We start from the raw sequence: 27,873 nt of genomic DNA, 5'->3' as shown, positions 1-27,873 counted from the left end.
AAAAGAAATCTGCCTTATCTTGTAAGCCAGCCGAAGGGGTTTTTCTATTTTATTCCTGTTACTCTGTAAAACTACCCTTTCAACTTTTAGTGCAATAATTGCAGGAATGCTAACTTACAGTAAAACGCAAAATCAGTATCTGCATTCTATGGGGTCTTATGGGCAGGTTTCAAGTTTATCTATTTTCTTTGCGTAACTCTTTCAATTTGTGCTTTCATATCACTATAATTTCATTCATTAAATCGTGTACAATTATTCATCATTATTCGTGCATTGGTCAGTTGCACAGGTGACAAATCCTGTTTTTAGAAACGTTGAGTTATCGTGTGGGCCATTAAAGATTAATGAGCCGACGAACAAAATGGTACCTTACGTAGTTTCCAAAAAACTGCAGGAATTAGATTCCTCAAGATGTTGTCATCCATACCATAGATACAGTGACATCACTCACACTCAGGCACAACAACACACTCAGCCGTGCTCTCGGACATGGATGTCATTTTACAGAATCTTATTTCTGCAGTTTCTCGGTAACAACTCGTATGATTTTACGCTTCGGCTCATTTATTTTTAATTCTCTATTCTACAACCCTACTTCTCCCAAAACAGGACTTGTTACTTGTGAAACTGACCCATTAGTGCAGTTACTGCAAAGAATTAAATTACCGCGCTAAAAGTTGGGAGGGCACAAAAGCGATGAACTAAGAATTTAGGTTTCATAGTAGGGCGGATAAGGAGAAAAAGTTCCCAGAATCGTGCATTTCTGGAAGAAAGCATGAAACTTTCAGGATATCATCTTTACCTATAGAAGGTTCAATTTCGCAAGTGAGCCCAAAATTCTGAGGCCATGGGGGCCGGGGGGGCAGGGGGCCCTGATTTCGCTATGTTTTGCCGAATTTTCGCGTTGGATCATCGTGAGAACGCCGTTAACAATGTAAAATGTGATCAAAACCTGTGTAAACGTCATTAATAGGTTCTCTCAAACAGTATCCTAAAATGCTAGCACTGTCCGATCCCGGAGCACCCCTCAAAATGCCTAAAATTCAAAATGGCGCCCATAATAAGGCCTCCGGAATATCGGTATTTTCACTTGTGCATATCCTGTCATGTGAGGTATCGTTTTCCATGTAATTTTGGTCGCAGATTTCATATTTGAAGTCAAAACAACCCCCCGGTCAAAATTGGTGCCCCCAGTCCAAGATGGCGTCCAGATTTGAAAGGCAGGAGGGTGCATTTTTTAAACTTTTACGCGATAAGGCAAGTGATATGTCATTTCCTATGTAATTTTGGTCGTAGATTTCATTACTGAAGTCAAAACAGTCCTCCGGTCAAAATTGGTGCCTCAAATCCAAGATGGTGGCCAAATTTTAAAGGCAAGAAGTGTGAATTTTTATGAGAAAAATAATCACGTGAGATGACAAGAGAGGCAGGTATCAATTCATACGCATTTTTAGTCAACAAAACGAATCTAAAAGAAATGTAAAAAAAAATCTTTTACACAAAAATGATACGAGATAATTAAGAGGGTGATCAGTTTGGCCGTCCACGGTAGGAATGATGTTAACAGGAGCATCTATAATGAGCTATTTTATTCATTTTTAAGCCCATATAATTTCTCAATAAAGATAAGGACATTTCACGCGACGCACCTGCCGTACCCTCTCCAGTCAGTATAGGAGAAAATCCTAATCAACACATGCTGATTCACATTCCCAGTGAGGCTCTTCAGGATCTTCCTCCTACGGTTCTGTAAGTTTTTACAGTTGGAGTCTTCAGAACTTCTGCATGAGTCTAAGAACGAAAATATTATTTTCTTGGTGGTACAGCATGGTGTCACTCCCTTTCTTACAATTACACCGGATAATTTTAAGCGGGGATTCCGGAAGCTGGAGGCAAGTCACTTAAAATAGGATGAAGCTCCTTGTTTTTATTCATCCATCCCCAAAGACAAGCATCCAGATCACTTCATCCCATCCACAGTTGAGTATAAAAGTAGCTCCTAAATTAATGTTACCTACTTCATTGCTGATGATATCGAGGGTAATTTCTCTAATTGAATGAAGACTTTGAAAGCTGGAAATTTTTCCTTCGATATATGATGACGGAGGTCTTCGAAAGTCACATTTTTTTGGCTACCATTGAGGAGTAATATTTCGACGGTGAAACAGCAAAAGTGCGTATCTTGGTTGCAGGATTTCAAAATATTCGCTCCTATTTTATTTGTTGAAAGGGGACCAAACCAACATCATGGCTTGACATTTTTACAGAATATTCCTCACATAGAGAGTGAAAACAAGCAAAGTTTTCAAGAAATGACTCCAGTATTTTTTAATGAAGGAACGGAAGTATGACAAGAAGTCTGCAACACCGCAAACCGAAATAGTATTTAAGCAGTTTCACCATCGATTTACTCTTTTCCAGCTCTTTATATCCGTTCATGGTTTTGATTAGGTTCCAAGAACCTTTCTTTAGATTCTTGCAGGTAAGGATCACATAAAAGCGTACAGAATAAAGTTGCTGTTCCTATTTTATGGATGTGAGGGGTTGAATGGCAACCAGTAAACGCATGCAAGAACAGCTATCATCTCGGATTTTGCGCGTTTAACATCACTTTGAAAACGCAAAGAAACATTGGTGTCTGCTCATCAATTTGATGGAACATAGGTTTGTGCAATGGATTCGTAAGTATGCCTATGCTTCGATCGCACTCGATGGAGTAGAGACCCACCAACTGAAACCCGACTGAAAGTTTTCTAAATTATTTTCGGTACTTATTAATTGTTCATCCTCTGAGTCTAGGGCATCTGAAATTGAGTTCAGAGTTTTTGTGCAGTAACCAGCAAGACACCTCACTATTAGTGGCTCATCATTTTTCACTTGTCAGCCATGATGGCAATCATCTTGATTATCTCGTTTCATTTTTGTGTAAAAGATTTTTTTTACATTTCATTTAGATTCGTTTTGTTGACTAAAAATGCGTATGAATTGATACCTACCTCTCTTGTCATCTCACGTGATTATTTTTCTCATAAAAATTCACACTCCTTGCCTTTCAAATTTGGCCGACATCTTAGACTTCGGGCACCAATTTTGACCGGGGGCTTTTTTGACTTCAATAATGAAATGTACGACCAAAATTACATAGGAAATGACATATCACTTGCCTTATCACGTAAAAATTTGAAAAAATGCACCCTCCTGCCTTTAAAATTTGGCCACCATCTTGGATTTGAGGCACCAATTTTGACCGGAGGACTGTTTTGACTTCAGTAATGAAATCTACGACCAAAATTACATAGGAAATGACATATCACTTGCCTTATCGCGTAAAAGTTTAAAAAATGCACCCTCCTGCCTTTCAAATCTGGACGCCATCTTGGATTGGGGGCACCAATTTTGACCGGGGGGTTGTTTTGACTTCAAATATGAAATCTGCGACCAAAATTACATGGAAAACGATACCTCACATGACAGGATATGCACAAGTGAAAATACCGATATTCCGGAGGCCTTATTATGGGCGCCATTTTGAATTTTAGGCATTTTGAGGGGTGCTCCGGGATCGGACAGTGCTAGCATTTTAGGATACTGTTTGAGAGAACCTATTAATGACGTTTACACAGGTTTTGATCACATTTTACATTGTTAACGGCGTTCTCACGATGATCCAACGCGAAAATTCGGCAAAACATAGCGAAATCAGGGCCCCCTGCCCCCCCGGCCCCCATGGCCTCAGAATTTTGGGCTCACTTGCGAAATTGAACCTTCTATAGGTAAAGATGATATCCTGAAAGTTTCATGCTTTCTTCCAGAAATGCACGATTGTTATGCTTATCCGCCCTACTTACTTGTTCATTGAATGGACAGCTCCTCTTCAGAAATAGATGTACTCATTTATTTATTTATTTATTTATTGTCATGGGAACGGAGTTCCCCATGATATTACAATCGTTCCGTTGCTTTCGCTATGGGATTCCCTATACCTCTGCGACCTTGAGCGTTTCGCCCAGTCTCCGATTTTTGGTAGATTTTCCGATGTATCAAAAACCGTTGTATTTTTTAGCCAATCATGTCTCTACGTCAAGTTGTGTTGATTTCTAAAATTCGCTTTCAGCGAGTTTTTTTCCACTTTGAGATGTCGTGTCTGACTGGTAAATCTGCGCAGAACCACGAAGTTCCGTTTTTAGGCAAATTCTTTTTTTTGGGAGGTTTTCATTGGCTATTTTTCGCCATCAGTTTTCTGTTCGTTGGTGCAAAAGATCGCCTACCTCGTTGCTCTTGAGAAGCCGCCATTATCCCACCTCAAATTTTAAACATAGATATAAAGAAATAATAACCATCGTACAAGGTGGAAAATTGCTCTGGAGGACCCGTTACGGATATATGAGCCAAAATCAGAACTCGATTGATGGATTTAATCCATGAATACAGAAATATTGCCTCAGCTTACTGCCGCGATCGCAAATGCATGGTGTGATGAACCTTGTGACATATGACAGCATAGGTAAACAATGTCTCACAGAGTAATACGGTTAATCCGTTGTCTCTTAGGACGCCAGTGGCCGAACTGTTGAAATCTCAAGGACGTCTTTTGTGAAGCCCCGCTCAGCGTCCGAGATCACTTAACTGTTCTCTTTTTCTCCATCATCATCCGAGCGGTGAGATAGCTCAGTTAGCTACGCCACTGTTCTGATTCTGGGAGAGCGTCACTTTTTGTGCGAGCGGGGGTTCGAATCTCGTAGGGGACAGCTAATTTTTACTGGTTGTATTGAATGTTTTAGACCAATCATCTAACAATAATTAATACTTGGCAACTTAGGAAGCACATAGGTCCCTTACGATGCGTATTCGGGCATATGTGTAGAGTAAAAATATCATACGTAGGGTGTCCCAAAAGTACCGGGACTGGTTCTGTAACTTCAAAAGTAAGATAGATACAGACATGATTTTGGTCTCATTTTAAAGATCAACTCAATACCTATCGATTAAAACCAAGATCAGCTCAATCGAATAAAAATTGACCGAGTTATGACAATTTGAAATTAGTGAGGAAAGTTTACCCCTACGGTTTTTAGGAAGATTTTTCGCTTACCAGGATTCAAAAAGTAAATATTCGTATCCACTTTCCTCCGAATCTTCCATAACTTCCTTTTGCTTTTCAAAGTACCGTCCATCAAACCGGATGCACTTTTTCATGCGCTCTTGCCACTTATCCAACATTGTTTTCCTGAATTCTTCCTCTGGGATGGAGTTGAAAAAGTTTTGAATTGCATTCTGGATTTCGGTCTTCGATACGAATCTTCGTCCGCGAAGCTCCTTTTTAAGCGTAGGAAACATCCAAAAATCACATGGAGCCAAGTCAGGGCTATAAGGGGGATGAGGGATTGTTTCAACTCCATTTTTACTCATAAATTCACGTGTTAAGCTCGATGTGTGAGGCCGCGCATTGTCTTGATGGAGTATCCACGAAGCTTTCAAGTCCGACCGTTTCCGGGAAATGTGCATTCTCAACTCCTTTAGTACTTTGCAATAATACGCACTGTCAACTGTTGTGTTTGATGGTACAAAATGTTGATAAATGACACCTCGAAAATAAAAAAACACAATAAGCATCACTTTATCGGCCGACTTTTCGATTTACGGCGATGAAGAATCTTCCTTAAAAACCGTAGGCGTAAACTTTCCTCGCTGATTTCAAATTGCCATAACTCGGTCAATTTTTATCCGATTGAGCTGATCTTGGTTTTAATCGATGGGTATTGAGTTGATCTTTAAAATGAGATCAAGATCATGTCTGTATCTATCTTACTTTCGAAGTTACAGAACAAGTTTTTTGGGATACCTTATGTATACTTTACGCCGAAAAAGCGAACCTGAAACTTAAATGCGTTAACTTCCTAAAACCATATATAATCCAACGAAAATAAATAATTGGTACATAACAGCTTTCTTGTATGCAAAGAAAATAATTAAAAATGTTAAAAAAGAGATGTCAACACAAAATTACATAGCCCCTTCAATTCAGAAGATACTACAAACGAACTGTACCTTAACATTTTCATATCCCAGAAGCTAACGTTCCCATGACGAATATTGCCATCGCTAGCGATTGCAAAATCCAACTTGTTTATTTTTTTTTTTTAGTTTTAACTATATGCAGAAATTCTATAAACTTCCATTCTCAGATTCAATGAATCGCCTAATGTTTTTAATATTTTTTTCAGAAAGTCATTCAGTACCGAGCAGTTAAAAGGACTTTTCAAACGTCTATCCGAAGACCCAGATGCAGTTGAAGCCCTCTTAAGAGATACTAGCGCAACAACAACTCCTAGGAACAATAGTACTCCTCAAATTGATGCTGCAACTGTACCTGCAACTGAACCTAACTAACTTCAGATAAGAACAATGGAATTTCTGGAAAGTACATTCAGAAACTTTGTATTGGTAGGAAATTGCATTCAGCAAGGCAATGCTGATTTTCTAGCTTTGCTGGCTCCAAACCTTGCTCATTATTACTCGACATTCGTCCGTATCAAAGACCTTTTCATTGATGATGAAAATGTGAGTGAAATTCTACTTTCTGTTTTAAATCTCTTACGCCATCAGTTGTATCGATGTGATAGTTTTCTAATGCAAGCAACTTGCACTAGCCGTGTTGAGTCAAGATTACCAGTTGTAAGAGAACAGCATGTGGGTCAACCTCGACTAGACATTCCTGTGGACCAAGTTGTAACACTCCGCCGTTGCGGCTTAACCTGGCCGAAAATTGCCAAAGCTCTGAATATTTCTCGGCAGTCTCTATGGAACTTTAGACGTCTGAACAATGTACATGATGCTAGAGCTTACAGCAACATTAGTGATGAAGGCTTAGGCAACATTAGTGATCCGGCTTAGAGTGCGGCCACGACCCCGGGGAAGCTTTCTGAAGTAGTTGCGTTTTGGACCCGGGTGGAGCAAGGTGTTGATCATTGCTGAAGTCGTGCTGTTTGGCTGTTTTCACCCCCTTGCAACCCCTACACTATGGTTGATTAGATGATGTCCTGAAGAGACTTTCTGAAGATACTATCGACAAGCCGGCGGCGGTTGAGGTAAAAATAAATCAACTCAAAACTCGACGGAAGGTAAAAAAAAAAAAAAAAAATCAGCTCTGTGTACAGAAACTTCTGAGACAAAATCGCTAGTAATTTAAGACTTAATTTCTTGTCATTTTTTTTTCGATCAACCACTGAAATTATGCTTTATTCTTTATTTTGCGAACAGAATAATAGACATTGTATTTATTTAAATGCTCAATAAATAGTCATTTTGATACTCAAGATTAAGTTTAAATTATTGAATACTAGCAGTCAACCCGCGCTTCGCGCGGCGATATTGCAGGAAACAAATCCGAATATCTCATAATATATGCGTATAACTTTTAATTCACTGATTTTATTTGGATCGCTGGAAAATTAATGCATACTTCTATAATTTAGGACTGAGTCAGGGAAATATAAGGTTCGTTAAAAAGTAACCATCCCTAGTACCGTGTGACACTATTGTTAACGAAAAGTTTTTGTAACTTGTCAAAGAGGTTTTTGAATGATCTTCGAATAACTTTTGATGAGCTAGATGTAATGGTTGTACGCAGCTCTTGCACTTCTGTTCGATATTGTCAAGAATCATCTGAATTTTAAAAAAGTGTCCGCTTGTTGGATACCCAATATGCTCATTCATGCATACAAGTAGAAGCGCATGAAAGCTTTAGCAGACATTTTGGAGATGAACCAAGAATTGGATGAAGAATTTATGACTTAAATCACGGCACCTTAATTACGGGATGACCTTAATTACGGCAACTATGTAATGTCCATGAGGTGCAGATGGACCCATTTCCTTAGCTCATCAAAAGTTATTCGAAGATCAATTTTATCAGCCACCCGTACGACCCACGTTTCTAGTGACCCGTACACTGAAAAAAAGTTCTGTTGTCACAAACCAGAATTTCTGGTTGTATTTCGCAACCAGATTTTCCGGTTGATTTAACCAGAATTACATTTGACTCAACTAGAATTTGGTGGAGTCAACCAGACGTCTGGTTGAGTCAACTGTAATTCTGGTTGAATCATCCGGAAAATCTGGTTGCGAAATACAACCAGAAATTCTGGTTTGTTACAACAGAACTTTTTTTCAGTGTAGTATGAAACATACAATCAGAGAAAACAGATATCATCTCACAATAATCAATAATTAGTAGAACATGAATCGTTTCGATGTATAATACCACATTAACATTCAAAATAATCCACATAACAGTTAAAATCTGAAATATATATCGACCGTACTCAGAATGCATTGCGCAAAAACTAAAGATCCACCTTAAGAGCCCGACATAGCCGCCCTCGTTATGTTTTCAGAAAAGAGAGAGGGACAACATCAGTCATGTAATAACTCCGAAGTACAAATCGAAAATCGAAGTTTTTCTAAACCATAGTATTTGGAAGCGTTTGAGAATTTCGCTTTCATTGTCCTGATAAAGGACTTTAAAAATATTTCTATACTTATAATTATTCAGCGCATATTCAGCATTGGTTTTTTCATGACGCATTTTTCCACGTGGAAGAGTGGCACCTACAGTTTCGAATTTTTCGAGTTTTTAAAAATTATAAAGGCAAATCATGATTTGCAGTTACGGATCTTCAGTTTTGTAAGGACATTCGGACCACATTTTGTAATTAAGAACTACAATTTTTGGCTCCGTTTAGAAATGTCTGAAATTTCTTGGCTTTGTTTTTTCCGCGAAATGGTGTGGACCCAGCATCATTTCTCCACCTTGTTACATATAGTTCGGGCCCCCTTCTTAGTGTTTTTTTTTTTTTTTTTTTTTTTTTTTTCATTTAGAAATAAAGTATATACCATTACTTCTCGTAAGTGTGACGTAACGTAAGTGTTTTTACGGATGAGCCAAAACTTATAGTTTCTAATTACAAAATGTTATCCATTTCTCAAAGGGCCTTACAAAGGAGAGGGGGCATCGGGTCAAAGATCATTAAGATAAAAATTGAACTACATGTTGTAATTAATTGTGAACAAAAATTCCTGATTCAGGTCAGAAACAACTTATGCATCATTAGTTCCCCCATGCATTCTAGTATTTTTACGGATAACCCAGAAACTGTGGATCCTAATATGTAAAATTCAATAATTTATTGTGGTGGTGTATTGTAACTAACCAAATTTTCCGTTACGGTAGAGTGCCTTAAAATATTGATTTTTAAAATGTTCCTTTTTGGTCTTACATTCGATTGGTACTTTTTTTTTTGACCTACGTAGAAAATCTCGAGCCTGAAGCATATTTAAGGCGACTTAAAAGGCGACCGGTGTTGGTCGGCTCTCTCTCTTCGCTCTCTCCCTATCCCTTCTCCCCTATTTGGGGGGGGGGGGGGTCAAACATGCATATACAATATCAAAGGAATGTCCTATGATAAATGAACCATCTTCCATTGTGATATTTGCAATTTTGTGGTAATATTCCTAGAAACATAACTTTCAATACTGAAACAATATTGCCATAGCCCTCTTCGCAATTTCAGGGAAGATATTTTCATCAGCTGCTCAGATTAAAAAAAAAAAAAAAAAAAAAAACAAAGTAAAAACGTTCGTGGGGAGGGGGGAAGGCGAATATATATACGAGCAGTAAGCGTAGAAGAATAACTATGGAAACATAAGAAAGCTCAAAAACTTTCATCAGCTGATAATCGGATGAAACATAGAAAGGCCCGCAGTGTTGCCGTTCATAGCATAGAACAGCGGAAATCAAGGGCCAATTACGCGCGCAGCTAAAGGTATCCGACGGCCACCCGGCAACGGCCGCGTCAGGAAATATACCCGCACTGCTACGTCTCTCTTTCCAACACACACGGGCTTACGGGAATATCCGCGACTTCCGACCGCGGTTACTCGCGAACGGACGGGCGGATCGCGAAAAGAAAGCTTATTGCACCCCTCGGGGACAGTACCCGTCGAACGGCTAAGTTCGCACCGATTCCGACCGGTGGGAGCGGGGAGGCGAGCGTGATGGATCAGTGTATGATCAATGTATTTCCCTTTTATTAGTTAGATTCTCAGAATACTCCGAAAATATTCTGTTGTCTGTTGGCGCCGATTGTCATAGTATTTTTTCGCTATATTTGTCGCTACAAGTCGGGCTTGCAGGACAGCAGGAGGAGAAAACCCCGAGGCGGCTGATCGGCCAATCAGAGCTGATGAGAGATTTCCCCCTACTTTCCCAGTGAGCCATTTCAGACTTCAGCTCGCGACGCCTCCCTTACGCCGAGAACGTCGCCACGTTTTGTGATCTCTCCTGCTGCTGCCTTTGATATCGCTGCTCTTGCCACCGTTACCTTCGCTTTTACCGCTGTTTGCTATTTTCATCGCTCTTGGTAAAACAAGCTTGCTTGTTTAATATTAGACGACTATTTTCCTGTTTTAGTTATGATAGTATGAATGAGAGTGTGCTTGCCGCCCAACGGCACCCTTGCCCTTTTTTGCCCGCTCCCTTTCCCTTATATGTCCGCACTTTCGATCCCTTACGCCCCTGCTTGTGAGCTGTTACCATGCTAGGCTAGATTTCTAGCATACGCGAGTGAGATGGCGCCAGGTTTCGCCCGTGACGTCGAGAGCATGCCGCTTCAGCGCCGCATGGCTGTACCAGACTGAGGACTTCGGTGAGTGCTTAGAGTGCTTATTTTTCATATTTTTATAGTGCATTTTCTCTCTGTCATGTAGATTTATCCCCATTTTCTCTCTTTATGGACTGGCCGCTTTGAGTTCGACGGGTTCCATCCATGCGCTATCTATGATAGGCCGGAGCTCGTCGTTCCGAGGTTGCCAGATCGCTTCGCCCTGCTCTTCTTTCCTCTGTCCTATTTCTCTCTCTATATTCTGTTGCTATTGCTCCCCTAGCTATTGGAGACCGCATCAAACCCACGAACCCAAGAACTGAACCGATTTCTGAAAACTTCGTGTTGTTAAATCCGTCGGGATATTTTTCATTTTTCACCCCACGTTTTCTATTTCAGCTTTGTCTCTGCAATTTTCATACAGATCTGTTTCTGTTTTTGTTCTTGACGGTGTTCTTGGTCGAGGGTCGACTTGAGTTGGAGTTGAGTCTCGTCGTGTTGTTCTGCATGAGTGCAAACTGCCATTGGTTTTTATGTTGTTGCTGCCAATGAGGGGCTGTTCCGCTGGTGCTTGCTGCTAACCGAAACGTTTACTTGCTTTTCAGAATAACTGATAATGACGGAGGGAAATACGAATATGTATGCTGTCATCATGATTTTCTTAGTGCAGTCTGTACAGACTACAGCTCCAACGTCAAACCCATTGCATTATCAACACCCTTGGTGTGTACTCGATTCTACATCTACACTATGTGAAAACGGCTGTCATCCCCATCATCCCAATCAAGACCAGACTCACGTGAAGACCATAATTGAGTCACTTTCAGTCAAGCCCTTAATTGGATTATTATTAATTGGAGCCATGATGTGGTCACTCCAATCAACGCTGAAATTGGGCTGTTACATCTCGATGCTAAATAAATTTCTAAACCGGACATAAGAAAGACCATCATTGGATGAAGTACCTGTAGATGATTAAGAAAGACCAACATTGGATTAAGTACCCGCAGATGAAGAACAGTAGACATTGAAACAGCAAAATGTCAGATAACTTTGATAGTGAATGGTTAAAGATCTACATCAGATCACAAGTTCATGCAGAGCGGGCTATTATCAGAGCGGAGGTTATAAGTGAACTGAATAGGAATCACATCACCCAAGGGCCCCCAGTCCTTATTTTCGCGTCTGACGAGGACTTACGGCGGCTCAGCAACAGCTCGACCATTCATCTGAGGGATGGTACCTTCTAAAACGTTCCAAGTTTGATTCAACAAATGTACACTCTCCATGGTGTAATAAATGGCCGCGTCTTCCCTTTTGTGTACTGCCTGTGTGTTCGAAAAGATGAAGCCACATACCGACTAGTTTATGAGACAGTTATGCACTTGTGTAACGTACTGAACGATTTTCGAGGTACTAACGGATTTCGAGGCAGCAGCAATGAATGCTGCACGCGCACTCTCCATGGTGTAATAAATGGCCGCGTTTTCCCTCTTGTGTACTGCCTGTGTGTTCGAAAAGATGTAGCCACATACCGACTAACTTATTAGACAGTTAAGAACTTGTGTAACGAACTGAACGCTTCATTGGCGCCGAACGTAGTATTGACGGATTTCGAGGCAATAGCAATGAATGCTGCACGCGCAAATTCCCCTAATGCAACAATAAGAGGATGTCTTTTCCACTTGTGCCAGTCCATTTGACGGCGTGTCATGTCTGACGGACTACACGATGCATTCCACGACCGCACTGGGGGGAGAAAAAAAACACATTGGATCTAGAGTCCAGACTCTTGACAACTTTGACAAGAAAAAGGACTCTTGATTCAATCAGATTTAAGCTTAAATCAAAAGAAAATCCGCTCAAATTAAGAGGCTTGGTTCTTGATTTAAGCATAAATTTGATTGAATCAAGAGTATTTTTTCTTGTCGATGTTTTTAAGAGTCTAGACTCTAGATCCAATGTGTTTATTCTCCAGTGCGGGCAGGTGTAATGGTCTGACATCAAATCCGCGAATTGATGGCCTTGGCCTTTGTACCCCCCGCTGCGCTGATGCAGACGAAGATTTTGATGAGATTTACAATGATATCAACGAGAGAGTCGAACCAATTGCTAACTACATCGAGAGAGTACGCGTAAGAGGTGCCCCTCGCCGAGGCCGCCAAAGAGGAACCCTTCCTCATTTCCCACCCGCTATGTCGAACGTGCATGGTGCTATTCTCAATGGTGAGGCACGACTACGAACACCGTGGAGGGTTGGCATAACAGGTGGCAAAGGCTAGTTGCTGCGCATCATGCGTCGATTTGGAGATTCCAGATCCTAGATAGTAATGACATTGTTTTTGCAGTAAAGGACAGTAAAACAAGCTTAAAGTGATTAATTTGAATTTAATTTTTATTCATATTCATTTACTTTGTTTGAAAATATTTGATCCTACAGTCACTGCGATACTTGTACTCAAAACATTAAGTTTACATCAAATCATAATATTTGTGTTCAGATCATTGCTTCTCAATGTTGCTTTTATCAATTTCAGAGGGCTATGACGGAGCATTAAAAAATGTGTATCGGTTATCTATAGGCCTACCTTCACACACAGCATCCGAAAATGAACATAGAGGACTAGGGAAGAGGAAATGAGCCCCAAATATAGATCATATGTGTCTTCTTCTAATGAGGATACGGACGGCGGCAGTGATTCTTACAAGCGTTGAAGAAGGAGCAAAGAGATCATGAAATTCTACTACTGCAAATAGGAGCTGGGCATACTCGGATCCGACATAGCTCACGGACATAAATATGCGGCAAGTTGAGGCAATTGGGCGGCGTTACAACGAATATCATACTGACAATACTGTCGGACTATACCTACAGAACCTACCTGTGCAGATATTGAAAATCCGTTGGTCATTATATCTATGACTGTCCTTCTGAAACGTGTGGATATAGCAAATATTATAAGGGTCCATCGAAAAATTCGAAAAAGAATTTTTGAAAAGTGGTTTCAGTCGCAAAATCAAAGGAAAAAATGTTACTTCCAACCCTCCTAGTGTTTCGAAGTGTATTTCTCAAATTGATAAACCTCCTGAAAATCAAGGTACGCAACCCCCACCCTCATCTTCGATTTCCATCACGAAGCCGAGTACTTCGATTTTTCCAACTAGCACAGCCCTCCTTTCAGTGCTCCGAGTATCCGTCACCATCTTTGAAACGATTTCATTGATTTTACAATACACGCGAATCTATACGTCACCCGCTAAACAACATCTCTTTTTATTTCGCTCTCCCACGATCTCCGCCGCGTTAAGGATCTTTAGACTTTTTCAGTCGGTCATTACAGCTTGCTGTTGGCTAAGGAGCCACCGACTTAAAGTGTATCCTTCAAAGACAGGACTAGGTTGTGGATGCAGCAGGAGCTGATGCGTAAAAATTGTGAGTCACATTTCGCGAAAAATTGATCCTTTAAATATCAACACATATATTTTATGTATTTTGGCCACCGACTTGAAGTGTATCTCCAAAGACAGGACGAGGCTGTAGAAAGCCGATGCGTAAAAATTGCGAGTCACATTTTGCGAATAATTGATCATGACTGTGGTCATTTTTCACGTCGCATAGTTAATTTTTCACAGAGTGATATAAGTGCATATATTAGCGGCAAAACCCGATTCCAGGCAAAACTAGTTTTGAAAGAAATGAACCGGCAAAACTAGATCTGCCTAGTCAAAACCTGTTTTGCCTGATATGCGTAGGCAAAACTAGCCGACCGTAGGCGGAACTAGTTTTGCCTGCTGATGTTCAGGCAAAACTGATGAGGTCCGGCAAAACTAGTTCCGCCAACAAGGAGGCGTTGTGTCCAACCCCATAGTGTACTCTCAGAAACTCTCAGATGAATGGTAGGTGCCAGGTGGACCTGATTGACTACCAATCACAAGCAGATGGTCAATTTAAATTAGTGTTAAACTACAGGGACCACCTGACTAAGTTGTGTGTTTTGAAGCCTTTAGAATCTAAAAAAGCAGCCACGGTTGGTCCGGTGTTATTAGATATTTTTTTTAACTTTTGGGGCCCCTTGTATTTTACACTCAGATAATGGACGGGAATTCGTCAACGAACTTGTAACTCAACTTGCTGGATTATGGAAAGAATTGAAGATTGTCCATGGTGAACCTCGAAATTCGCAGTCAGGGCTCAGTGAGCCTGCGAATAGAGATGTGCAGGACATATTTTAATTTTTAATTTTGAATTATTATTTGTATTTTAAATTTTTTATTTTTTTTATAAGTTTTGGTTTACGTAGTTTTCCTGGTCCGGAAAAACTAGTTTTGCCTGGTCGTGTTCAGGCAAAACTGACAACGCACCGGCGGAACTAGTTTTGCCTACTTGGCGCAGGCAAAACTAGATTCCTCGGAAAAATACATTTTTGCCTAGGCAAAACTAGTTTAGCCTGGAATCGGGTTTTGCCGCTAACACATACACATTTGAGAACTTCCTGCAAACCATCAAGCGAATGATCCGTGCCAAGACGCCCCCCCCCCCCTTCAACAAATATGTCGGAGATTAGTGGAAGCATGCTTTTCGTCTAAGTTTTGGAAAAGATGTGATCGAGTTATTCGTTCAGGTGTGACTTTTGAATCTCCTCACAATAACGGTCCTTTACCCGTGTTGTGCTTCCCTCCGCAGTATCGAAGAGCAGTCTTTTCAAATGTTGTCCTGTCAACAGACATCGCGAATAACTTTTACACCATGAAAAATAGAGATATAATAATTATAGAGAAAATAGCTTACTCTCAAGAAAAAAAATCTCACGTATTCATCGGAAAAAAATTTGTCGACAAGGATTCGTTTTTAAAACTAGAGATAGCGATAGCTCTAGAATCGGCGTTTTAAAGGTAAAAAAATTAAGAAACTTGAGGCAAGTGTGGCTCCCATCAAAAGTTTCACACAAGAATGTCCGCCTCCATACAAGAATTCCTTCGTTCTGTATGGAGTTATTTCTGTTCACAAATTATAGAGCGCGCCCACACACGCATCTACAAAACTTGTTGTCATTGGTTAGTGGTGAGTGTTGATGACACCAATGTAAAAAAGAAGAATAAGAAGATTAATGAAACTAACGAATTATTGGCGAGCTCTCCGCTCCGAAGCTTGACTTGTTTAAGATTAAACTAAGACTAAGACTAAAAAGATTGGCCAACAATCCCCGTGCTTTAGAAGCACTCCTGTCGGGTTCGCAAGGACAATCGCGGGCAATTGGAGGTTACAATCCAATAATGTGTTTTCACGAGGACCCAGTGCGGACATTCCAGGACCCTCGGCGTCCCTCGGGTACGAACCGTGTGGCTGCTCCCAACCCTTCAAAACAAGTTGGGGGATCAAATTTTAAAATCCAGACGCAAATTGGCTCAAGAGAATTATCATCGACAGGTCCATTGCGATTCATTAATGGGCTGCTACCAACCAGCCAAACATGCTTCAAGAATTTGTCAATACCAACGGGGCATCAGAACTTCGACTCGTTCAAACGAATGATGAAGCTCGGTATCAAATGTGGCGAGGGGCTATTGTTGCCGTAAAAATAATTGAACGAAATATCGGCGTAAACTATTTGATGAGGCATACTCAGTGCTACAACATCTTCGGAAGATGTTTTCTTTACCTCCTGCTTCTCTATCACTAGTTGCTGTCGAATCAAATGGAGTTTGAATCGATATTGACCCAGGACACCGGAGTGCCGCTGAACCCTGAGATGGATGAATCTCTTCTTCATGGTACCTGCTGTAACGGCGTGAGGAGGAAGACAACCGGTTGTTGATGTAACTACCGAGTTCGTTGTGACCTCCACCGCGGTAGTTATCGTAACTACCGCACGGTGGCTGGCGCGTTTTTCACCAGCCGCTGGTTGTGTCGACTGCCCTGTTTTTTTCCGTGTGGTTAAAAATAGGTATCGATATGACAGAAGCACGGCTTCTCAGGTGTGGGAAATTTCCAACTGCAGCACCCCTGATGGATCAACATCCAAGGCAATTGTGGGTGCGGTGGGGATCCCTGACACCGAAGTCATGAAGCGAGGAAGAGAACTTGAGCCACAGGTTGTGGCTGTTCTCGCAAGAAAATTAGGCAGGAGAGCGAAGAAAAGTGGTCTATGGCTGGATTCCTCTCTCCATGCATTTGGCGCTTCTGAGAGCATCATAGATGAGTACGTTGTAGAGGTAAAGTGCCGTAGCACTGAAAAGACCTTTAATACCTATTTTAATAAAGATGAAACCCAACCCTCCAACAAATGCAATGCCCAAATCCAATTGCAAATGGAGCTTGCAGAAAAGCCCAAAGGCATTTTCTGTGTAGCCCGCCCGGACTTTGCAACGTCCCAAGCTATAACTATCCTGTATGTGACAAAAGACGAAATTTCTTGGGCCGTGCGATAATTCGAGATTATTTGTGGTGTTCGTGATTGTCATTTCATGACGCGAGTTGCAAAAATTAAGGCTGCTTTGAGCCTTGCAGGCAAACAGAAAAGTGACAGTGATTGTGATTCCTCCTCGCGCCAAGAAGTCGACCTTGATGATTCTTTCTTAGACCCACACCTCTCTGACGACCTAGATTCTGAGAAAATGGATGATTCAAATGCTTCAGATTCAGATCCCGATTCTTCTACTCCGCTGAGTGTGGTAAGTTTCATTCTTGTTAAGATTTATTAACGTATTTTGAGTTTCGATTCTCCCAAGAGGAAGCCTATTCAGAGAGTCTAATTTCCATCCTCTTCTTTATTAAATTTGAGCAGGATGGAACCCGCCGAATCAACCAACAATCAACAACTCAAGTCGGCACAAGAACCTTCCACGCCCGCGTCAGGCCAACCAGAGAAGGCTGCGGAATCTACTTCCTTTGCAGAGTGTTTGGCTAAGTTGTATGAATTGCCCCTCATCAAGATTTATGAGGAGCTCAGACCCATTGTTGGATAACTCAAGGACACGAATGATGCGGATTTAGCATACCAAAGGGTATATCGCGGCGAGAGCGCATCCGCGATAGATGAAACAGAAGAATAGACGAACTTGATACTACCGTAATTATGTATAAGCTAGAATTACAAGTTTACAGGCGTGAAAATGAAGAATTGAAGGCCGTTAACCGTACAAACAGTGCATCAAGCGCATCGATCGCACCAGCTGGGGTTGTGAGCGATAATGCGCTCATATACAGCGCCTGCACAACACCAAACATGATGGCGTGGACCCATGCTGCACCAAACATGGCGTGCGGAAAGAAAAGAAGGATGCGGTGCAGCACGGTAATGTATCAGAGAGAATGGCTTTTTGGTAGTTTCGCCAGAGGGCGACACTTCCCCAGTGGTTCTGGAAGGGGCATCTCTGATTGGTTGCAGTTGCCGAATGATGATGGATCGACCCATCAGAGATGGCGTGCCCTGAGCCGCTGGGGAGTCAGTGGTAGTTTTGACTCAGGTCGAGAAGCCGGGGACTGTTTTCACGATGTGAGAATTATCTTTGAAGGGTTGGGGGACTCGACCCCGACCATATCTAAATCATTTTAAATAGTGCGTGTATCTTTCCGGCCGTGCCTCTGTTCGTCCAAAAGATTCATTCAGTGCTGAAGATATGTTGCTGATGGGGAGTAAAGAGAGAATGGAGCTAATGAATACAGTGGTGGGTAAGTGTGTGACATGTGATGGTAATATATGTGTTGGTAATTAAATATATTTATTCATATATTTTTTATATTTATTCATTCTGTATTGTGTGCTGGGCCCCAGAGCCGGGTGGCCTAGTTACAGCGGATTTAGTATACCAAAGGGTATATCGCGGCGAAAGCGCATCTGCGATAGATGAAACAGAAAAATAGACGAACTTGAAACTACCATAATTATGTGTAACCTAGAATTACAAGTTTTAAGGCGTGAAAATGAAGAATTGACGGCCGTTAACCACACAAACAGCGCATCGAGCGCATCGATCGCACCAACTGCGGGGTTGTGAGCGATAATGCGCTCATATACAGCGCCTGCACAACACCAAACATGATGGCGTGGACCCATGCTGCACCAAACATGGCTTGCGGACCGCTGCTGATGATCAATCACCGGCCGTCTCTAGGTGAGTGAAAATATTTTATTTTCCTTTTTTATTAGGAATTAGAGGCATGCGTGTAAAAATGCTTACAGCATCCTAATTTTATATTTATAGTTATATAATTAATAACGTATGGATATAATTACTAGCCTACTAATTAAGCTTCAAAAATATAATATACGTGTATCACTATTATTTCAATGTGTGTGTTTTTAAATGTGCGCTTTTAATGGTCTTGTTTTCTGTTTTACCCCTTTTAACCAATTTAAACCTAGCATTACAATCAGAAAAGCCGAAAGTGCACAAAACTCACCCCTCTGTTCCTAAATTGTATGAATTAATTCTATCTTATTATACATGAAGCCAGAACATCTGGAAAAAAATGATGTTGAAAAATATATACGGACCCTCAGTACTTTAAACCATTCGAGGACATTTTGCGTTTTTTCAGAAATTACTGGCTATCCGTATTCCTTTCTAAACGCAATGCCTACCTCTAGAAAGTTCGTTCCCAGGGGAAGAGCAACCCCAGCTGATTTTAGCAACGCTTTTGTTAATGCTGCAACACCTCAGCAGTCCTACAACGCGGGAGCACAAATTGTGCAATCTGGTCAACAACAACACTCTGGTAGTCGAAGATCTAATAACAACAGTTATAAAGGCAGCAGATCAAACAATCGACAAGAAAGTCATCGTTCGAAACAGAATCAGGACTTGCAAGAGGCACTCAATCGAGACCTAACTAATAAGTTACTGCCCGGTGTGAAAACCGGCGAGCACGCAGCGAGCCGTCTAGAATCGTATAACTCAAATCGAGCCGTCGTACTTGCGAGGACATTTTTATAGGTGGAGAAGCTAAAGGAGCGCTGAGCTATCAGTGCAAAACCTTCACCCAGACCTCTTACAAGCATTTAGAACGAGATGTCTGAGTTTTTAGTCTGCTCTGAGATCCAAAGGGTTTTCTCATTTAATTCTGATGAAAAGAAGGTCTCCAAATCTTTCAGCTTTTTGAGACCACAGAACATCCCTGCCATAAACTCGATATCTTCTGCAGCCTCCTTTATTTTTACTAGGCACCTGAAAATCAATCTCAGTAAATTAGATCTTGAATTTTTGAAGCTAAAGCAGCTTGAACTCTTCAAAGAGGAAAAATTTAATGAGATGCCATTGTTGGTATATTGGCAAAGAGTTGCTCAACTAAAAAAAGGGAATGACACTGAAGCATTCCCATTGATTGATTTCTCTTAAGAAGACTGTTGGGTTATTTCAATGAGATTTTCCGTAGCAGAAATTTTTAGTAGGTAGTAGGGAATCTTCAGCAAAAGTTTTAATAAATTGTGTACATTGGCTTTTATCACAATAGATGGCAAATACGCGGAGATTTGTGCGGCAATAAGCACCAATTTTTGTTGTGTAGCGCCATGAGCCAACGCTAAATGAACAAATACCTTTGTGGGAAAGTATGCCTGCCTTTTCAATTTCTACTACCTCAAAACGTAATTCTTGGAAAAATAAAACTGAAAGGACCACTGCTTCAAATCTTTCCAGGCTTCATAGCAATTTTGTAAGCAAAGCTCATAAGCAGTGAACAATCGGTAAGATAAATATTTTCATTTTCTTCATTCCCTTAAGTAATATATTTTTGTTTGAATTTTCAGATCCAGAAATACGGAAGGTCACTGCTCTTTTAATTCTGCGTTACTTATTCCCCTGCCCAGGAGATATGAATTTTGGGAGGTGAGGAGTTGAGCCATGGAAGCCAAGCAAAGTAGAATCCGCACAAGGTTTCATCTTAGAAGTGCCGTCGCAGGCTATGACAGATATAAGTTTATTAAGAAAGAAAGAATTCGTTTATAAGAGTAAGCAAGCCGCGCAGCCTCGAACTGTTATTGTCGGTGATAAAGCTTCTCAAATATTTGTTTCTATTGATGATCTCAGGTACCATTTCAAATCAGTACCAGAAGCGATTGACTGGTGCTTCAAGCTATTTTTCTCGTTTGATTGTTGATATCCTGCTGAATGCCAGTAACTTAATTTTTTCCTGCCTTTATAGATGCCCGTTTAAAAACGGACTACCAAAAGCTCTCGCATCTTTAAATCCGTACCTAGCTTTTAAAAGTATTGGGACTTCAAGGTTTGAATCGTTGGTAACAATTTAGAGCCAAACAGGTTGGATAACAGAAAGAAAAAAAATGACCAAAAAATGACCCTTTAATTTAAGCAGTTGGCTCCAAATTACTCGAGAATCACAGGGAGAGTCATTTAACCGGTTACCTGTCATCGAAAATGCGAGACATTGCTCTGCTGCTGAGACAGATGCAGATCATCGATCCAAACGTCAAACTATTTTCAGACTGCTTGACAACCGGCCAGGCCACAAATCTGCTTAAAAGAGAGGAGTTGAGCCATGGAAGCCGAGTAAAGTGGAATCCGCACAAGGTTTCATCTTAGAAGTGCCGTCGCACTTAATATATATGTAAGGATTTGTTGACATCACTAGTAAGCGATACCTCGAGTTAGGTTTAAAACGATTAGAATCAATGAGGTACTTGTTGGTAGACCGGTTGGAAAAACCGCTCAATCAATTGAAAGAAGGCCTAGGGCCTTTCCTCTCTTTCATTCAGAGAAATACAGAATTGTTGAAGCCTGTCTTCATTGGTGGGAAACTTCTCCTTTCCGCTGAGCGTTTGTTTTGCTTATTCTGTTATTGTTTTGTGTCATATAGGCAAGTGTTGCTGAGATAATCCAAGGATTGTTGCCGTCATTGTTGCCCACAATTGAGGAGTTCTTTGGCATAACCACGTATACGCCGTTTTTCTGGGGATCGGTTTTACTAGATCCTCTGACTCTGAGCTGTTGGTACAAATAGTTTGTATATGTTTCTGAGGAAATATTATTAAGGTTAAGCCGGTCCGAACACACGCACCTCCTCGTCCGAGGCGTTATCCGGGAAAACCACGTATGCGCGTAAACGTGGTTTTGCATCAGGAAAAAGTTGAATCGTACAATCAACTCAAAAGTGACCTCATCGGGGGGTATGAAAGTGATCCCAATACTGTTATTCTGGAGTTTGACTATGCGCAAAATTTGCCAGTGCCGAAATTAAATTGCACCAAACAATTTTATAAACGTTTATTGTGGTTATACATATCGATGGTGAAACTACCAAACCACGTATCTCGTTTGCGGTGTCTAAAAATCTCCGCTCTCATTTTATTTTTCTGGAGGAGAACAATTCAATATCATTCCTTAAAGTTTTTACAGAATTTTCTTCGCACTGAGAAGAAAAATCACGGAAGTTTTCAAGAATTGACGTTGAGTACTTTCCCATTTAAAAATTAAAGTATGGCAGGAAGTCTGCGACGTCGCAAACCGAGATACGTGGTTTGGTAGTTTCACCGTCGATATTTAATGTGCACGTGCACAATCGTCCACACTCTTTCATGTACAGTTGTATGGAATTGGAGGCCAAAAAAAACACCAATTCTGCCATTTCTTTAATGAATCGTTCTCTGATCGAACGCATGGACCGTGAGCCATTTAAACGCGCAATTTTATTCAGTGACGCATGTGATGGCCAAAATAAGAGCTTCTTGCGTATGTGCTTGGTTTTCGAAAGTGTATGCCGTCAAAATACTGCATGTTTAACCTGTTCGCGGGCACTGTTACTCGATTTGCGATCGTAATTTCGGGAATTACGGTAAAAAGCTGAAAAAATTACCCACTATTCAGACTGCTGCGGAGTATCTGAAAATCATGGCGGAAAGTCGAGAAGAGCCTTTCTCCTATTGGAGCACGTGGGACCCATCGCTTTTGAAAGAATGGGAAACTGTATTGCGTCTTCGAGATGATATTTTCGAGCATAAAAGATACAGTACCAGATCTTGACGTCAGTGTCTTAATGACAGACGATGACAAAACAACATTTCCTGCCTATCAAGCTGTTTTTCCAGATACTGAGACAGTCCATTATTTGGGCAATAGCGCGAGTTGTGGTAAAATCGTGACCCATGGTCGTATTTTTCAGAAAAATGCCAAATAATGTCGATACTTTTGGTTTTTTTGATAAATCAGACTTTCCTTTGATCGTTCATAAACATTTGACGGAATTTTTTTTATTTTAGCTATTTTTTTTAAGTTTTAAGAGTTGTAAAACTCCCGACCGTAACGCTTTTTTGCTTGTCCCAAAGCCTATCTTCAAAGTTCAAATAGCTACTGTGGATGCGTTTTTATCTTAAACGTAGCCGCAATGGTCACATTATCTTTAGAAAATCCTTAATTTTGATAATTCGTAAAATTTAGACCACTTGCGTACCAGAAAGAGCGAAAAATGTCGGGGAGAAGGTCGGTCCCGAGAAATGAACTCGCGACTGTTTCTGCCGAAGTTGCTTCACAAATCGGCCGCTAGAGCCCACGCGAGCGCTTGTGTCGCTTTGTTTACGTTGTGATTTTCAGTGCAGTGGTATCGTGAAGGCACAAGTGCATCGCCAGAGAGTTTAAACAAGTTCTTCTCAAAAATATGGACAAAAAACTTGGTGAGTACCTTCATATGTACACTTGAGAATTGCTAGACCGTAACGCATGATAAAAATTCAAGGAAAGTTATGTCGTTAACACTTTTGATCTCACGTTATCTGGACATGTGCGAACAAGCTAATTTCCAACATAACCTCACTTTTGCGTCTCTTCTGCGCATGTGGCGCCATCTTTAGAGTTAAATCTCACGACCGTAACACTCACGACCGTAACAATTTTGCCATCTGTACCTGTTACGGTCGTGAGTGAAAGGTTACGGTCTTGAGTAAAAACGCCGAAAGAGTCAAGATAGATTACCAGTTTTCTATTTTTAGTACTAATACGGTTGTATTTTATGGCTTTAATATTTTTATGCATGATTTAGGTGATTTTACAGTAATTTTATCATGTACTATTGACGCTATTGCCACTTTGAAGTGAAATTGTTACGGTCGAGAGTGAACGGGTACGGTCGTGAGTAAAAACGTAGAAAATTCTTAATTTGTGAAAAATTGGCTATCTTTATGGATTTAAACTGTTTTTTTTTTAGGTGCATAATATTTTTGTGCATGATTTTTAGTAATCGCATATTAATTTTATCATTTACCAATGACTTTACGACTACTTTAAAGTAAAATTGTTACGGTCCCCTGCTAAAAATGAGTGTAATGTTAGCATATTGATAGCAATGTGCTAGTATTAAGTTTTCAAGCATAATACTGAGTAACATAATGTTAGCAATATGTCAGTACTATACCAGCTATATGTGAGCATTAAGTTCGTTAGTGATACACTAAATGATTATATCCTAGCCATATGTGTGTTATATGTTAGCATTATGTTGGTCAGCATTATACTAGTATTACACTCAGCAGTGTAATGCTAACCATAAACGAGTGATATGTTAGCATTAAGCTGGTCAGCATTATACTAGTATTACACTCAGCAGTGTAATGCTAACCATATACGAGTTATATGTTAACATTAAGTTGATCGGCTTTAAACGCGTATTACACTCCAGAGTGTTATACTACTTAGCGGGTTTTTATGGGGTAGTGTTGAGCGATGAGTTGTATTGGCATTAAAGTACCCATATTAATAAGTAGAGGGGTGCGCCCCCTGACCGCAACGCGACTCTAACTTCCAACGAGGCTTCACGCCCTCTGAGGTCCGCTTCGCGAACCCCTCGTGGGTTAATGCAAATGGAGTAAGCTCATCCATAGTGACTAAAGTATGCCTGATCGGTTGCCGAAAGCGATTTTTCAAGCTACGAAAATAGGTGAAATGTATAGGTATACAGGAAAATAGAAAATTAAAAATAATTTCCCAGAATTATGGAGAAAGTCAATGATAATTTTACACTGATCAGATTTCTTGAGGAAGTCATAATTGTGTTGGTATTTCTCAAATCCTGCGGTAACACCCGTAAATTCAAGTTCATCCTGAAATTTCAGGAAAAATGAGTGCGTTCACTAAAATTACTTTTTCATTATTCTGATACTGCCAAGGGGAATGCTGAGGCATGAAAAAAATGGGCATAAAATAAAACTAAAACAGAAAGGGCTCATCGTACAAGGATGTTAAGAAAATGACCTCTCCGCGAGAATGTGGGTAATCATCAAATTAAAGAAACTGCCAGTAAGCCCAACACTCTACCGTTTTCCTATAAATATAATTGTCAGCAGAAATATGAAGTAAAGAAGTGTTTTACTGCTTTATTTTCTCATTGGGGAAAAGACATTATGAACAAAACATTTTACAATTTAAATTTCCATGTATTTAGAAAACATATAAGCGTTCAGTGATTGAACAGATGCATGGCAATAAAACACGAAATTTCCCTCATTATGGGAATTAACTTTAATCCTTATCTATATTATAATAGGACTCTGTAATGTATGAACGATCATTGCATTTCATGAGTATACATTTGACGTCAAAAGAATCCGATACGGAAACAAGAATTTTTTCATTTTTGAAAACATATGTATCACAAGTCTTAATGTGAGTTGCACTATGCTGCTGAGGCCGACGTATATTTACCTGCTTCATCAATGCAAACACTTTATTCGGAATTTTAGAAAAAGAACATAAACTTTCTATCTTTCCGTACTGCCCATTCTTTAAGCGAACGAATGAGTCATCCTTCTTTGATTGGCCAAAATGAGGGGCGAATAATTGTCCTTCAAAAATAACTTTTTTCACATTTCGAAGATCACTTATATCACCATACTCGTTAAACAATTCATAATCACCAGTGTTCGCATGAAAAAATGCTTGATTTCCCAGCACAGTGACCTCACCGAATGTCTCAGCTTTCTTAAGTCTTTGGATGGGAAGCAACGAATGGCAATACTGTTTTACAGTTGGATGCAAAGGAGGGTGTTTTGAGAGGAAACTAGGTATACTGAAAAAAGTAGTGTACCTCCTGGACATTTGAACAGGCGGATCTTGTGGTCCGCTTGTCAATTTAGTTATATAACCGATCCCATTTTCGTAAGGAAATCCAGCTGTAGCCCAAAGAGGTCCGCTCATTATAACAGACTTTTTAATGTGTGCGGTGTTGTGAACATTGTACGTTTCAAAAGTCAAACCATAAAGCTCATGGTACTGACGACCAAAGGTCTTAAAAGATTCGCCAATTTCTGGAAGATCGCTCCTTTTGATTTCTTTTTGCAGCAATTTATTTATTAAGGAGCTAAGAAGACAAAAATTTTTAAAATGCGCTTTGGGCAGACTGGTTACTTCAAGACAAATAGGTCCATAATATATCAACCAGTTTCTCCACTCATTTGCTTTCCAGTCGGACACCATTGAAACAGAACGTGGGTCTCTTGAAATGTTACTTGGAGTTTTAAATTCTAACAGAATTCTATCTATCTTTTCCAAATCTGCCTTGTTTAAAAAGTAAACTTTTGATGACTGATCAGTCCACAGGGAACAAAAAAGATACTTACACACACCCAGCAAAATACAATGCATTACATCAATACTAAATCCGAAACAAACGTCAAAATATGGGGCGTACATTAAGGGGGAGGGACCAAAAGCACCCTTGACAGGAGATTCTTTAGGGTTTGATTTTGCTTGGCACATGTCGTTTTGCAAAGACTCATTGCTTCTTTCCTTAAGCACCTCTTTAAATCCGTACCGCACTTGCCCTCGCAACAGAGGGAGCGGGTCTCCTTCATGGTAACACATGTAGCAGCCATAATGGCCGTTAAATTGAATCATGTTCATTACTGGAGCTTTCGCTACAGCATCTAAAATGACATTTAGCAAGAAAACTCTTGAAGTTTTGAGGGACTTCGAAGTTTTATTGTACCACTGCATTCCTTCCTTTCCAAGCTTTTGTAGTTCTAGCACAAAAGGAGTTAGGTATGTTGTCATATTTATTTTTCCACGACCGAACCATAAAGCACAAATAATCATGTTTGCTACGGAGAACCTATCCTTTGGACTCATCTCATTAATCCGACATTGGAGAGGATACAAAGATTGTCTCCCACTCATGAAGACTTGTGCTCCATCAGTATTCACACTTAATGTTATGTCTTCGTCTCTGAGGTTCACTTTCTCATCTAGATCCTGGAACAGGCAGGAATCAAAAACATCTGAAATTGTTTCATCACTTTTAACCCTTTTTTTCCTAAAATTAATTATGTTATCACCCATTTCTTCAAATTTTTTCCTCAACTGGTTTTCTAAAGGAATGTAAATGAAAGAACTTTTATTCATCTCCTTCTCTGTTAATGACTTTTTACAATGACAACATTCATTCCTATCCTTACAATCTGACTTTTTCCCCAGATAAAATGTACAACTTGGACAGTACGAATGAACTTCAATGGGTAAATTGGATTTAAATACTTTTTGAAAAGCATAACTGGTGGGTGAAATAATTTTCTGGCCTAGAATAATATTAACCAAATCTAGCAGAGCGTTAACAGCGACATCGCTCAGGGTGAATCTCTCAGATATGCAAAATCATCATTAATACTTCAAACTTGGAGTATCTACAGAATTTTGAGACTTTTTCATCTAGTTTTACGTCTTCAGCAGAGTTATCAGCTGGATCCTCCATGTATTGAGACTCACGAGGATCATCACGAAAGGGTTCTGGTTCCTCAGCATCAGGTGATCGTTCATAAATGTGAAGTTCATTGATTGAGTTCAATAGTTGAGCTTCTGCATTGCAGACATGATCACTGACTTCAGCAGAGGCTTCTGCATCGCAGACATGATCACTGTCTTCAGCACAGGCTTCTGCATCGCAGCCATGATCACTGTCTTCAGCACAGACTTCTGCATCGCAGACATGATCACTGTCTTCAGCACAGGCTTCTGCATCGCAGCCATGATCACTGACAATATTTATCGAGGGTGCCTTGTCAACATAACCACAGTTTGCAGTGTCCCAGGGGAGTGAATAAAGTCTCGATAATAGTTAGTTGATTAATATATTAATGTTCATTTATAAATACCAGTAGACTGTTGTGGAGGGTTTAAGGGACCTTGGCCCCCCAAGGACCAAGTTTTTTCGCTACACTTAGGCTTGTGAAGGGAGTATCCAGGAGCCTCTTGGCTGACCGTGAAGACTCCCATC

The 27,873-nt window shown here is 40.3% G+C and overlaps 1 protein-coding gene across 6 annotated transcripts in view; it reads right to left on the bottom strand.

Annotated features, from left to right (window-relative positions):
- The window catches only part of LOC109035634 (uncharacterized), a 226,466-nt gene that overhangs the window by 148,126 nt on the left and 50,467 nt on the right, over positions 1-27,873 (bottom strand). For 2 of the 6 annotated variants that reach the window (XM_072303179.1, XM_072303180.1), the window contains exon 2: positions 9,058-26,855. The exons of the other annotated variants lie outside the window; for them this stretch is intronic. In XM_072303179.1, coding sequence (XP_072159280.1) covers positions 25,128-26,855 — 1,728 coding nt within the window. In that variant the 3' untranslated portion in view covers positions 9,058-25,127. Of the gene's footprint in view, positions 1-9,057; positions 26,856-27,873 lie in introns of those variants that run through there. 6 annotated transcript variants of the gene reach the window in all.

Source organism: Bemisia tabaci, chromosome 8 (assembly GCF_918797505.1).
Source record: "Bemisia tabaci chromosome 8, PGI_BMITA_v3".
Classification (NCBI taxonomy): Eukaryota; Metazoa; Arthropoda; class Insecta; order Hemiptera; family Aleyrodidae; genus Bemisia; species Bemisia tabaci.
The sequence above is the reverse complement of the archived record's forward strand: the minus strand, read 5'-3'. Positions and strand labels throughout refer to the sequence as shown.